A 14282-nucleotide genomic window follows, 5' to 3' on the forward strand; every position below is an offset into this window, starting at 1 on the left:
GTTAAAGGACCCAAAATAAGTTCCTCGTTTTAGGTTTTTAGTGGATTTTACAAGGAACTTTGCAGATCGTCTAAAAGCAATACCAATTTGCATCCATTTGTGGTTTGTTTTGTTTATTCAAACCATTCATGTGGTTTCAGACAGGTTGAGGTTACAGATGTTGATCAGTCTGTCCCAGAACAACACACAATCTGAATCTGGTTCTACCTCCGGTTCTTTCCTGACCACCGGGCGTCTCCTGCTGCTGAGTTCCTGAGGTCACAGCTTCCTGTCTACCTGTTCCCAGGTGACCTCTAGCCCTCTGAGAGGACTCTCTCCTCACCAGCAGCATGTTGGTCTGAGGGTTTGATGCGTTTGGGCTTTTCTCCTCGTGGGAGGTCCCGTCATGCGCTGCGATTATCTCCTGCTTCACTTGTTTGGAACAAAAGAACTCCACAAACGCATTGACTCGACTCCCCGGCATCAAACGCACGGCAGGAACAGAGTCGGGTTGTTGAGGCCGGCTGCTGCCAGACACTTTGATAATTGGATTAACATAATAACTTCATAACTTCATAAGGACGAGGGCTTTGGGGACAAAGGGACAGAACGGCAGGCAGCGCAGTCACATGACTAAAACAAAAGCTCAGCAACCTGAAATTTATTGGGCCATCTTAAGCTCCTCCCACTTTCTTCACTGGCGTTTGTACAACATGTAACTTTGAGATGTAGTACAGTAATAAGTACAACATGTCCAAATACAATACGTACCTCTGAGATGTAGTACAATAAAAAGTACAATATGTACCTCTAAGATGTAGTACAGTAAAAAGTACAATACGTACCTCTGAGATGTAGTACAGTAAAAAGTACTATATGTACCCCGAGAGGAAAAAGTACACATCTGGAATCTCGGTTCTAAAAGCGTTTATTGTGTCCAGTTGTAAACAAGTGCATACTTATCAAATAAAAGCCATGAAAATACCACAAAACATCAAAAGGATTGCTTTGAGTTGAGATCCTCGTGCACCTGCGGACTCCCCCAGGTGCGCTAGCTCTGCATGAAGAGGTGGAAGTTGGCCCTGGTGAACTCCTGGTGGATGGTCTCCAGCAGGACGTCGTCCCGCTGGCCTCCCTCTTCCCCCGCCTCCCTCCTCCCTCCCGCCGCGGCTCCTCGGGCGCAGGGCGGCGGCTGCAGCTCCGGCGTGAAGGTGAAGCTGAAGGTCGTCCGGTAAATCAGGCCGTCTGACCGGACGAGACACAGCGGGACGCAAGTGACGCGTCTCAGGCGGCGCCAGCCGGCGCTGAAGACCGAGATGTCGGGCACGACGCAGAGCAGAGACTTAGAACACCTGAGAGGAGACAGACAGATATAAGAGGACACCTGGACAACCGGTCATCTCACCTGGACTGCAGGAGGAGCTTCCAAGAGAAGGTTCCTCCTGCAGGAGAACCAGAGGGGGTTCCTTCTGTAGGGGAACCAGAGGGATTTCCTCCTGCAGGAGAACCAGAGGGAGTTCCTCCTGCAGAGGCTAACAGTTTCCCGTTTCCAGTGTTTGTGCTATGCTAAGCTAACCTGCTCTCATGAGCATCAGTGTATTTAAACAGACAGACATGAAGTCTGCTGTTCTTCATTGAAATTCTTTCATATTTTGGGTCAAATGAAACATAATTTGGGTTGAAGCTGCTTGGTTGCGTAAGATTTTGTCCAGAAGTGCCACTTAATTCGCTATAAAAACATCTTTTATGAGGCGCTCCCTGACAGCTGGAGCCTCGGCGTGAAGCGGTGATGAATAAAGAAACACACTGGCTGCCAGAGGAAGAAGCCAGACAGAAGCTGCTAGGCTCACATCCCGCTAGGGCGCGGCTCAGGTACATTTACTCTACTGAGCTGAATTACAGGAGGTACTTTGAATAAAAACATGATCAGTTTGTAAAGATCAACCAGTTTAAAGCTGCGGTTCCCAACCTCTAACCTCTGACCTCTGACCTCTAACCTCTGACCTCTAACCTCTGACCGGGTCAGTTGAGTGTCAGATGTTATCGGTTCCTTAAAAGAGCTTCTCACATGGGTTCTTTTTAAGTAATTTACCCATCACACTGACTTCCTTCTCCTCTTCCTCTCCTCCTCTTCTTCTCCTCCTCTTCCTCTCCTCACCTGAACATCGTCTCAGCTTCGATGTTTCCAAACCACACCTTGAGATGAGGGCTCAGGTTTTCTCCGTGGACGTCCAGCGTGGCAACGTGTCCTCCACCGTTCACCTGACACACACACACACACACACGCACACACACACACGGTGGATTACTAATTTATTTGTTGTTTGTATAGAAATCGGTGAAAATGCATCACATGCACTTCCTTCTCCACACCTGACTTCACCTCTAATCCTGTGATCACAGGAAACGGAGTGACGGGGTTCTGGATGCAGGAGGGTCCCTGGTTGAAGGTGAACTCCACGGCTTCCACCCCGATGATGGTCCAGCAGGACCCGTCGTTGAGCACCGCCCTGCCGGGGTCTTTGGCGCCGGACGGGGCCTGGAGGGAGGACGAGGGCGAGGGTTCGTTTGACAAGAGAAGCAGAGGAAGGGAAGCAAGAGGACGAAGCCGGAGGGGGAGTCTCACCTGGTACAGTACGATGGCATCGTTGGACAAACACAGGTAGGTCTGTGGGTCGTCTCTGAACTGGAAGGCACACTTGTGGAGCTGAGAGACCGGCTCGTCCACGTCTAAGATGGCGTGCTGCTTGTTGACCTTACGGATCACCTGGAGACGCAAACCAGACGGGAGGCTTAGACACCCGTATCGTCTCATTCTGTAGTGAGGACGGCTGTCATCTGCGTGGATATATTCACACACACCACGACAGGTCAGAGACAACACGTTCACACTGCACGCAAACAACCGGACGTCCGTCCACTGGAGGCTCCTGTAATAATGCACTTTGTAACGCACGCGATGGTGAACCAGGAAGTGTAAAGACGGGGCCGTGCTTCACATGGAGGGACACGAGGAGTCAACGTTGCTTCTGTACTTGAGTGACGGCGCTTCAGTCGTTAATTGATCAGATTGTTTCCTGTGGAGACCTGAGTTTACTCCGTAGAAGCGTCTGGGTGTAAGAGGTGCTGCTGGACTCCAGCACTGAGCCTCTACCTCGCATGAGGGGATTTGGCATGCCTCCCAACGAGCTGGCCTGACACGGTCCATACCAATGGACTTTTGTACTTTAAGACCGGCTGCAGCCTTAAACAGGCGGCGGGAGAGGTTAAATGAGGTTCAATCACATTCCAGGGTTCCACTCCCGAGGCCTCTTGAGGCCAATGACACGGCACAAAGACACTCTGGACACAAAGATGCACGTCACGAAGAAGATCGTTAGAGGGAGAGAGCGTCTACATGTAGAGAACAGAGAGAGTTTATCTTCTACATGTAAAGTAGAGAGTTGACCTTCAACATGTGGAGTAGAGAGAGAGAGTCTGAGGCGCTGCAGCTGTCTGCAGGAAGCTGACAGGATCAGCTCGGTGGTCTCAGCTGGTGTCCACCGTGAATAACTCCTGGTACCTTGAGCCCTCACCCTAAGTACTAACACATTAAACCCCCCCGACCCCCACACCCCTACCCCTTCCCCTCACACACACACACACACACACCACCACCACTCGTTTCCAGCTGCTGATCCAGCTGAACCTTCTGGTCGACCTCCACCACGTCCGCCGACCTTGAGCCGCTTGTCACGCAGAAAAGAAAGCGACTCAGCAGGATTAATGGACAGGATTTTGAGGCGTAGCCGGGTGCGGACGAAGTTCGGTCCGGGGGCCTCGGGATCGCCTCTCTGCTGTTTGCAGATGATGTGGTCCTGTTTGAAGCGGCGGGGACGAGAGTCAGCGCCTCCACGTCTGTGGCCGCGGTGCTCTGCAGGAGGCCGGTGGATCGCTCAAACTGAATATAATCATTTAAAATCATCCTGATGCCCACTACCACGCCTACTGTATCCCAGAATGCAATGCGCTCGAACAGTTTAATGGTCACAACAACAACAACAACAGTGGTCAGGTCAGTAAATACCTGAGATAAGATGTCGTACCTCATGATGGACTCCAGAATGAATGCTACTGTACATCTGTGTGTGTGTGTGTGTGGGTGGGTGTGTGCGTGTGTGTGTTTGTGTGTGTTACCATGGGTGGCAGAGCAGCTCCAGACTCGGTGCACACTAACTGGACCACACAGCCGTAACAGATGAAGCCTTCGCTCAGCACAAAGTCTCCTTGGTCAGCACGCTGGTCCTCCACTACACACACACACACACACACACACACACACACACACACACACTGAACTCAAAGACGTGTAGATATTTGAAGGGATGAGTGAGGAACAGGCAGTTATATGAAGTGTGTGTGAGTGCGTGTGTGTGTGAGAGAGAGTGGACGGTGAATGACGGAGGTCTAGCTGCTGCTGGGAGGTCGGTGTTAGATCAACAAGCGGCCTCACACTGAGCATATTCATGGCTCGTGTTGGAGGAGCTGCAGAAGGAAAACAGCTTCACGTGCAAAATGTTCATTTTCTTTGCGAGGACCTGAATCTTTCCCAGCATGCACTTGGAACGAGGTGATGCGAGGCACACGCTTCCCAGGGTTTGTGATACAATATAATAATACATTATAAAGTATAGTTTGTTTCTTGTTCTGCTCATAAAAAGACAAGACATGTAATCAGCGTGAAACATGAGTATGAGTTCCAGAGGAAGAGCAAGAGTCATGTGACCCGCTCAGGACTGTTGTTTTTTCATTAGATAACGTAACAAAGGTTCTTATTTTAAGCCAAGGTCGGTGGTTTGATCCCCGCCTGCCCCAGAGTCAGTTGGATTATGAACGGAGAAAAAGAGTTCACGTTCCTCTTGAAGAACATCACATGTTTGTGTTGGATGACCTTTTATCCTTTAAAGTCAAACACACAATCCTGTGGTAGACTGACCTTCATATGACCTTTACATGACCTGCATATAACCTTTATATGACCTTTGCATGACCTGCATGTGTCCTTCATATGAGCTTTGCATGTCCTTTATATAATCTTCATATGTTCTTTATATGAACTTTACATGACCTTTATAAGTGCTGCATATGTCCTTCATATGACCTTTACATGATCTTCATATGACCTTTATATGATGCACGCACGCATACCCAGTGTGATGGTGAAGGCGGTCCACTGCTTGGCGCTGGCGATAAAGGCTCCTCTGTCTACTGACAGGTAGCGAGTGCTGACCGTCTGAGAGCGCAGGCGGTTGAACAAAGCTACTCTGGAGCACGAGGAGATACACACTGCACACACACACACACACACACACACACACACACACACACACACACACACACACTCACCATTACAACCACTACAACCACTGCAACCATTCCCTCTCCCGGCCTGGACTCACGGTCGGCGTTCTTCATGGACTGCCTCTTCTGGGACGGCTTGGAGATGACCTTGATCATCCGGCTCTGGAAGGAGCCCACTTCCTGTCTGCCCAGGAAGAGCCGCAGCAGCAGCCGGAAGTGCTTCCTCTTGTCCTGGTCCGAGATGAACAGGGACTTGGCCGAGGCGAACATTTGCTGGACGGAGACAGAGGACACACTGAGTCTGTCTCTATCGAGGACACGCTGAGACGGGTGGAGACAGACGGACAGAAGACATGGTCCTCTCACCCGGGAGTCCGGCTGCTCATCAAAGGCCAGTTTGAACGAGTCGACCTGAGACTGAGCGGAGCTGTCTAGGCACATGTACCCACAGAGCCGGGGCACCGAGTCCCCACCGAGGCCGGCAGCTGGAGGAGAGTTCAACAAACAGACTTATTCAACAAACAGACGTATTCATCAAACTGTGTCTTCAGCGTTTTTTCTCAACGCTATATTTGAGGTCTTCACCTTGCAGATGGTCCTGCATGACCCTCCATCCGTCACCGCTGATGTAAACACACGGTGGAGGGCAGAAGAACCTGAAGGTCAAACACACCCATCATGCAACATGGTGCTCATCTGAAGGATGAAGTGTTCCTTTATGTGTTGACGGTAGATCGGAAAACCTTTTACGGATCGATCGACCCTTTTTATTTCAAGCTAGTCGCCAGCAAACCTTTTCTCGTTGCCGTAGGACTTCTGGGCGACCTTGGCGTGCAGGATGGTGACGCTCTGGTCAGCGTGAGCTTCTCTCGCTGGTTCCCTTGTTGCTCCCAGTAACTGACACTGGAACTCCAGCTCCAGGCTCCTGATTGGACGATAATGCCATGAGTGTGTGTAACGGAGCGTTCCTCCTGGTGGTGAGCGGTGGAACTGCAGAGCAAACGCCTCCTTGCTGTGTGAACGCCACAGTTACGCCAGAGAGAGGAACCTCCAGTGTAGTTATTCATCTCTGCGTTCTGAACTTTGTTCCTTGTCATTGTGTTTGAGTCCCATGCAGCTTGACACAGGAACAGAGCGGGAGTACAACCCCCCCTCTAAGGGTCGACCTCCTCTTCAGGGGGCTAACAGCTAATAGCACGTTTAACAAGAATGTGTGTGAGTGCATGTGTGCGTGTGCATTTGTGTGTGTGCTCAGTCACCAGGTTGCCAGCAGAGTCTAAAGTAGACCTTACCCTGTCAGAGGTCAGCGGGTCGGGAGCTCAGACCTTCTGGTATTTCACAGAAAGACAGAAGAAAGAAAAAAGTGAAGAGCCACTTTCCCCTCCTGCTCGCCTTCTGGCTCAGAGTTAAAGGACTACAATCATCATTACTTTTGTTTGTGAGCTCAACAGGAGTCGACCTTAGACCAGAAGGGGAGGAAGTATACTGATACTTCACTGCAGTAAAAGTGCTTATACTACACTGTAATACTACACGATACTCCATTCAAAACCTCAACTCAAAACCACACTGATGTGTAAGTATGTCAGTGTTTACTTTAATGTTGTTAAATACTTAAAGTTACTGAAAGGAACTTTAACTTAGTGTTGGTTCTAGTGCCCCCCGCGGACTAAAGAGGTAGTGTTGGTTCTGGTTCTCTCTAGACCTTTCCAAACCTCTCCAGAGGACCAGGACTACACTGATTCAGAAGCAGATAAAAGTTCCTCACAGTCCCTTTAAAGTCACCTCTCCAGACCTCTTCAAACATCTTGAGACCTCTCCAAACCTCTCCAAACTTTTCCAGACCTCTCCAGACTTCTCTCCAAACCTCTCCAAACTTTTCCAGACCTCTACAGACTTCTCTCCAAACCTCTCCAAACTTCTTCAAACCTCTCTCGACTGTTCCAGACATCTCCAAACCTATTCAGACCTCTCCAGACCTGTCTCTAGACCTTTCCATACATCTCTAAATATCTCCAAACCTCTCCAGACTTCTCTACAAACCTCTCCAGACCTCTCCAAACCTGTCTCTAGGCCTCTCTAGACCTCTCCAAACATCTCCAGACCTCTCAAGATCTCGCCAAACCTCTCTAAACCTCTCAAAACCTCTCTCTAGGCCTCTCCACACTTCACTCCAGGCCTCTCCAGGCACCTCCAAGCTGTTTTCCCAATGTTCAAGTTTCAGGAGGAGGGGTTGGAGGGTTGGGTTGTAGGATTGGGGGGTGGTGGGTGGAGTCTCGCGGTAATCCCTCCACCTCTGACTAAACTAAAGGAAGGTCCCGGCGCGAGAGGAGCAGAGGATCCCCGCGCCCTGAACGCATCTCGTCCTGAACGCATCTCGCCCTGAAGGCATCTCGCCCTGAACGCATCTCGCCCTGAAGGCATCTCGTCCTGAACACGGTGAGACTTCTCTGGGGAAAGCCCCGCCGCGTGGCTCCTCTCTCGCCGGGCTTTGAGCGCGCGCTACGGGCATCCAGTCCGCGGAGGACCGCCCCGCCTCACCTGTCCCACCCGGTCCTCGCAGCGTCGTGTCCGGCCAGCAGCGTCCCCAGGTGAGTGAGCGGGTCCGGGCACAGAGGAGGCGCGTACACCGGAGCCGGGTCCGCGTGGGCTGGCGCTTCTGTCAGGTGGAAAAGATGCACGAAGTGAAATAAAATGAAATGAAATGAAAATGATATAACATGGAATGATACAAAATGATGCTGCGGGGGGATATCTGTGCTGCGCCCTGCACACCGACCCGTCACGGCCTCTGTGGTTCGTGCTCTGACGTCACATTCGTTAATTGAGGAAATAATCGGTAACAGAAGAGTTTGTTTATCATAAAAACGTCCAGAGGCTTTTAGTCAGGAACTCTGAACATTACTTCAACTCCTGTTGGACAATGAGAAGGAACTTCCCGTTAAAAATACAAGTTACAATAAGTTCATATGTAATAATATGTTTATTTGTTATAAGTTATAATACGTTTTTAAGTTATAATACGTTTCTCTTTCTTTGTCTCATTGGGAAGAAGTTTGAGAGAGAGAGAGAGAGAGAGAGAGAGAGAGAGAGAGAGAGAGAGAGAAATTCTCTGGGTTCACAATGGTTGCCTGGAGGTGATGCTCTGTACAGAAGCATTCAGGCAGGAAGACGGTGAGACAGGTAGGTAGTGAGACAGGTAGGTAGGTATTAATCACTGCACACATAAATGTTATTTACACTTCGAACCTCATATACACTACACACATGCACACTTGCCTTTTGCATGCTCTATTGGTTAAATTTAATTGAACCTAAATTATTACACTCTGTAGCTGTACATATATTTCATTCCAGTTATTTGTATTGTATTTCTCTCTCTCTCTCTATATATATATCCTTTATTTTATTTTGTATATATCTTTCGTCCGTGTTGTTTTTATATTTTATTTTGTGTAAGGCGCTACTCAAATTACAAATTTACCCTTGGTGATTAATAAAGTATTTATTCAAGAAAGGAGTTATCCTTTATTAATCCCTTTGGGGAAACTCTGCATTTGACCTATCCTTGGTGAAGGAGCAGTGCATCCTTATTAAAAGGAGTAGTGGGCATCCTTGGTAAAAAAAAAGAAGTGGTCGTCATCCTTGGTTAAGGAGCAGTGCATCCTTGTTAAAGGAGCAGTGAGCATCCTTGTTTAAGGAGTAGTGGGCATCCTTGTTTAAGGAGCAGTGCATCCTTGTTAAAGGAGCAGTGAGCATCCTTGTTTAAGGAGCAGTGAGCATCCTTGGTTAAGGAGCAGTGCATCCTTGTTAAAGGAGCAGTGAGCATCCTTGTTAAAGGAGCAGTGCATCCTTGGTTAAGGAGCAGTGCATCCTTGGTTAGGGAGCAGTGCATCCTTGTTAAAGGAGCAGTGCATCCTTGGTTAAGGAGCAGTGAGCATCCTTGGTTAAGGAGCAGTGAGCATCCTTGGTTAAGGAGCAGTGGGCTGCCCTGTGAGGCGTCCCTGGAGCAGCTAGGGGTTGAGTGTCTCATGACTCATCCCCATGAGCTACAACCCCCAAAATCTATCTATCCGTCTCGAGAGACAGACAGGCAGACAGACAGCCCTGCAGTGAGACAGTTTTCTAGGGAACATCTGGCTCTAATCTGAATCTCTGACAGAAGAGCTGTGTGATCTCCAGCTGTCACTCAAAACTAACTCCAGGCCTGTCTCACTGCTTTGCTACCAGAGGAATCGCCCCCTGGTGGCCAAGAGAGAGAATGCAGCTTTAACACATGAAGCATAGACGTCTGACTTTTGAACGCTTATTATATATATATATATATATATATATATATATATATATATATATATATATATATATATATATATATATATATATATATATATATATATATATATGTATATATATAATCCATTATTCTAATGATTTTAAAGGCACAAACATCATCTTTGTGTTTCACGGTAACATTTCGTGTCTCTCACCGTCGACCCCGGGACACCGCGTCTCCGCTCCGACGTCCAGCGGGTCCAGCGGGTCCGGGTCCATGGCGTCTCCGCTGACGTTAGGAGGCGGAGCTCCTCGGGTCCATTGACTTGACGGCCCTGTAGAGACGAGTCACGTGGGAGTAGAACCCAAACAAACCGGCAGAAATAAAAAAGGGTTTGTGCTGGAGGTCTGATGGGTCTGCGGGACCCGACCCAGAGACACAGAGCCGTCCTTCGTGCTCTGGTTCCACCGGCCTGACGGGGGCCTGCTGTCCTGCAGCCGCTCGGCTCAGATCCCCCAGACGTTCCAGATGTTCCTCTGAAGCGCAGGGGTGTCACATCTTCCTCATCCTCACGCATAAAAAAACACCAGCTCGGTAAAAATAAAAAGACGACGGTCCACCAACCAGGAAGACCAGCAAGACCAGTGAGACCAGTAAGACCAGCTCAACGTACAGTCAGCCTACAGTAAGAGAGGCTGTTTGTGTCTGTTCATGTTTGCCCTCCATCCTGGATCTGTTATCTGACCACTGTGTGTGTGTGTGTGTGTGTGTGTGTGTGTACGTTGTGTGTGTGCGTGTGTGTGTGTGTGTGTATAGGGAGATAATCACCTGTTGCCGGGTGGCAGGTTTCTCACACACACCTTTCTTCTCAGAGGCAGTTTGTTTCCTCTCTTCTGATTGGTTCAAAAGGCGACGTGTTTTTATTCTTTCCACGTGTTGTTATTTACGCCTGTCTGAAAGAAACTGCCGATGTGTGCGATCCATACAGACGTTCGCTGACCCTGAAGCCTCAGACTCTCTGACCCTGAAGCCTCAGACTCTCTGACCCTGAAGCCTCAGACTCTCTGACCCTGAAGCCTCAGACTCTCTGACCCTGAAGCCTCAGACTCTCTGACCCTGAAGCCTCAGACTCTCTGACCCTCAAGCCTCTGACTCTCTGACCCTGAAGCCTCTGACTCTCTGACCCTGAAGCCTCAGACTCTCTGACCCTCAAGCCTCAGACTCTCTGACCCTGAAGCCTCTGACTCTCTGACCCTGAAGCCTCAGACTCTCTGACTCTCAAGCCTCACACTCTCTGACCCTGAAGCCTCAGACTCTCTGACTCTCAAGCCTCAGACTCTCTGACCGGAGGCTTTATGTGAGTCCAGGAACCTTCATCGGCTTCAGTCCTCAAAGAAGGAAGTACTGTATATATTTACGTTTCTTTCATTGTCTGATTACACAAAGTTAAGGTGACTTCTGACTCTTTTAGAAAGAGAGAGAGTCAAACTAGCGAGCTGGGGGGCGAGCGAGGAGAGTTGTTCAGTGAAAGAAATCAAAACTTTATTCAGCTTTTTAACAGCTTCAGCAGAGAAATCAATGATTCTCTTTGTGGACAGTTATACGTGTGTGTGTGTGTGTGTGTGTGTGTGTGTGTGTGTGTGAGAGTGTATGTATGTGTGTGTGTGTGACTAACTGGTGCACGTGCTCAGTAGCAGCATGATGGTAGTAGATTGTAGTTCAGTGAGGGAGACAGGAAAAGGTGTGTGTTGGAAGGAGGAGGGGGTACAGGAAGTCATACTGAGGAGTCTTTGTCACCCCCGCTCCCACACACACACACACACACACACACACACACACACACACACATACACACACACACACACCCACACACACACACACAGACTCTGGTTTCTTTTCTTTAAAACCGTCTGACGCACCAACAGGAAATTATTAATAAAAGGACATCTATATATTTGTTTTACTCGTAACAAACGGACACAGTTTAATTAAAACAAAACTACTTGTTCTTGTTCATGAAAAGCTAAATAAGGACGCTTGTGTTGGAGTTCAGAAGTCGACAGGAAGTCAGAGAAGCTTCTGAAGAAGCATCGTCATGTGTCTTTGGTTAAGGTCCCTTCAGGTTTTTATGGTTCATGAATATAACATGGATGTGTTCATGCTCAAGTTCAAGACGTGACATTTCTTTGTCCGTCCTGCTGGAGGTGATGAGGACAGCGTCTCAGGGGGAGTCTACCATGTGTTTAATGTTATATGTTGTCGTCGTCGTATGAATACAGTTGCCTCGCTGCATAAAGAGACTTTATTATCTTCTTCTTCTTCTTTTTCTTGAAGTTTAGCTCCACATGAAGACATGAAGCCTCGATGACGTCACATTAAACCTTTAACGCAAAGCACTTTGTGGTCTCGTAACAATAACAATAATGACATCACGTGATCTCTCAGCATTCCTGTCTGTCTCCGTCCTCACAGGTCGACCCGGTTCCAGCTGCCGTCTGTTCCAGGATGAGGAGGACGAGGATGAAGATGAGGCCGCTGAGTAGCTTCATCCTGATGAGTCTGGCCGTCCTCGCCGCCGCCCGACCCAAAGCAGGTCAGTGTTTCCCCTGGAACAAAGACAAAGACCTGTTCAGAGACAAAGACAAAGACAGACGGGTTTGGTTGAGAACGCAGACACGCAGAACATCAGAACCTGCTTGAGTTCATCCTGTTGGTCTGGAACAGTTTAGTCTGTTCCTGAAGGCCTCCTGTAAACCACCAGGACCAAGACCTGATCCCGTCTCACCAAGTCTCTGCCCTTTCAGATTCAACTACAATAACAAATTAAACTATTCAAACTATTAAACTCTCATAAAGTCTTGACCCTCTATTTAAACTAGTAAAGTCTGTAAACATTTGACAGCAAATGAACCCACCAGCTGGTCCAGAACCAGACCTGGACCCTGTATGTGGTCCGGTCTGCAGCTGGAGGTCCACATGGTTCACCTGATTATTAATATTGTTGTAGGGGACGAAGAGAACCAAATTCACGGGGTCCTTTAAAAGAAGGGGCGTGGCCCCGGTGGCACAGGGGTTAAAGGGCACCGGGAAGTGAATGTCTGATGTATGTGTCTATTATATTCTATTATGTTCAGAAGAAGTCTGTTTGAAACCAAAGATTCCTGAAACCACAAAGAGTCTGCTGCAACGTTTAGTCCTGAAGTCTGAGACACACACACACACACACACACACACACACACACACACACACACACATAGACACACACACCCCTCCTCACCTGCGTACTCCAGAAGTGGTTTGTCAGAGATTCATAAAACAGATGCTCACTGAGCAGAAAAACAACTTTCTTACAGGATAAAGCAGATGTGCTGTCGTTAGTTCTCATGTCAATAGAACAACAACAACATCAACAACGACTATCAAACAGGAAAGACTTAAAAAATACACATTTTACGTATTTAAACGATAAAGAGTGAATGTTTTTTCTTCACAATTGTGTGAATTATGTGGCATACCAGGAGGTTCAATCATTATGAGGTCAGATTAATGTCCCAGAGGTCAGATTAATGGTCCAGAGGTCAGATTATTGGTCCAGGGGTCAGATTAATGTCCCAGAGGTCAGATTAATGGTCGAGAGGTCAGATTAATGGTCTAGAGGTCAGATTAATGGTCCAGATGTCATATTAATGTCCTGTGAGAATCATTTGCTCCTGAGAGGAAGCTCTTCCTCCTCGCTGAAGGTTCTGCTTCCTCCTCGCTGAAGGTTCTGCTTCCTCCGCTCAGGTCCAGAGCAGAAGTGTAAGTCGGGCCCGGTGGACCTGGTCTTCCTCATCGACAGCTCCCGCAGCGTCCGGCCGCACGAGTTTGAGACGATGAGGAAGTTCATGATCGACATCCTCAGCACGCTGGACATCGGCCTCAACGCCACCCGCGTGGGCGTGGTCCAGTACTCCAGCCAGGTACCGGGACCGGGTCTTTCATTCACGCCCTGTTCTGTGTTCCTCCTGAGGACGAGGATGATGACGAAGATGACGCTCTTGTCTGCAGGTCCGCACTGAGTTCTCGCTGAAGAGCCACGGCAAGCTGGAGGCCATGGTGACGGGCATCAATCAGATCGTGCCCCTGGCTCAGGGCACCATGACCGGACTCGCCATTCGATACGTGATGAGCGCGTTCACCTCCGAGGAGGGAGACCGGCCGAAGGTACCGCGGCGCCGCGACCCGCTCGGGGCCCGGGTTCACCTCCCGGACTTGTTTGTGCTGGACTATGAGATGCAACTTCCCTCCTAAAGATCCTTTCATCTTAAATTCTGATTTAATGCAGAAACCCTTCTGATAGATTCAGAAAAGCTCTGTGTTGTTGACGACTCAGGATTCGAACCCGACGCCACCCGAGCTCTGATCCGGACCTTGTCTCTCCCTTCAGGTGCCCAACGTGGTCGTGATCGTGACGGACGGCCGTCCTCAGGACCGCGTGGCGGAGGTGGCGGCCGAGGCCCGAGAGAAGGGCATCGAGATCTTCGCCGTGGGCGTGGCCCGGGCCGACATGGCGTCGCTCAGGGCCATGGCGTCCCCGCCCTTCGAGGACCACGTCTTCCTGGTGGAGTCCTTCGACCTCATTCACCAGTTTGGATTGCAGTTCCAGGACAAGCTCTGCGGTGAGACACACACGCCCAAAGCCTCGTGGCT

At 49.2% G+C, this 14282-nt stretch overlaps 2 protein-coding genes across 2 annotated transcripts in view; one reads left to right on the forward strand and one right to left on the reverse strand.

Moving 5' to 3' along the window:
- Positions 1 to 1030: 1030 nt before the first annotated feature.
- On the reverse strand, positions 1031 to 9870 carry rbpjl (recombination signal binding protein for immunoglobulin kappa J region-like). Its single transcript, XM_068593776.1, has 12 exons — positions 9807 to 9870; positions 7861 to 7978; positions 6113 to 6244; positions 5905 to 5975; positions 5686 to 5804; positions 5418 to 5592; positions 5167 to 5304; positions 4156 to 4268; positions 2606 to 2746; positions 2363 to 2518; positions 2138 to 2241; positions 1031 to 1331 (listed from the first exon to the last, which is right to left on the reverse strand). The coding sequence occupies exons 1-12, from the start codon at positions 9868 to 9870 to the stop codon at positions 1031 to 1033; spliced, it is 1632 nt and encodes a 543-aa protein (XP_068449877.1).
- matn4 (matrilin 4) overlaps positions 7841 to 14282 on the forward strand; it is a 14582-nt gene continuing 8140 nt past the window's right edge. Inside the window, exons 1-5 of the mRNA XM_068593909.1 lie at positions 7841 to 7910; positions 12065 to 12185; positions 13377 to 13552; positions 13641 to 13796; positions 14020 to 14251. Coding sequence (XP_068450010.1) covers positions 12098 to 12185; positions 13377 to 13552; positions 13641 to 13796; positions 14020 to 14251 — 652 coding nt within the window. The 5' untranslated portion in view covers positions 7841 to 7910; positions 12065 to 12097. The remainder of the gene's footprint in view (positions 7911 to 12064; positions 12186 to 13376; positions 13553 to 13640; positions 13797 to 14019; positions 14252 to 14282) is intronic.

This window comes from Clinocottus analis, unplaced genomic scaffold (genome assembly GCF_023055335.1).
Source record: "Clinocottus analis isolate CAN_PGR_092001 unplaced genomic scaffold, fCliAna1.0.p SCAF_3, whole genome shotgun sequence".
NCBI lineage: Eukaryota > Metazoa > Chordata > Actinopteri > Perciformes > Cottidae > Clinocottus > Clinocottus analis.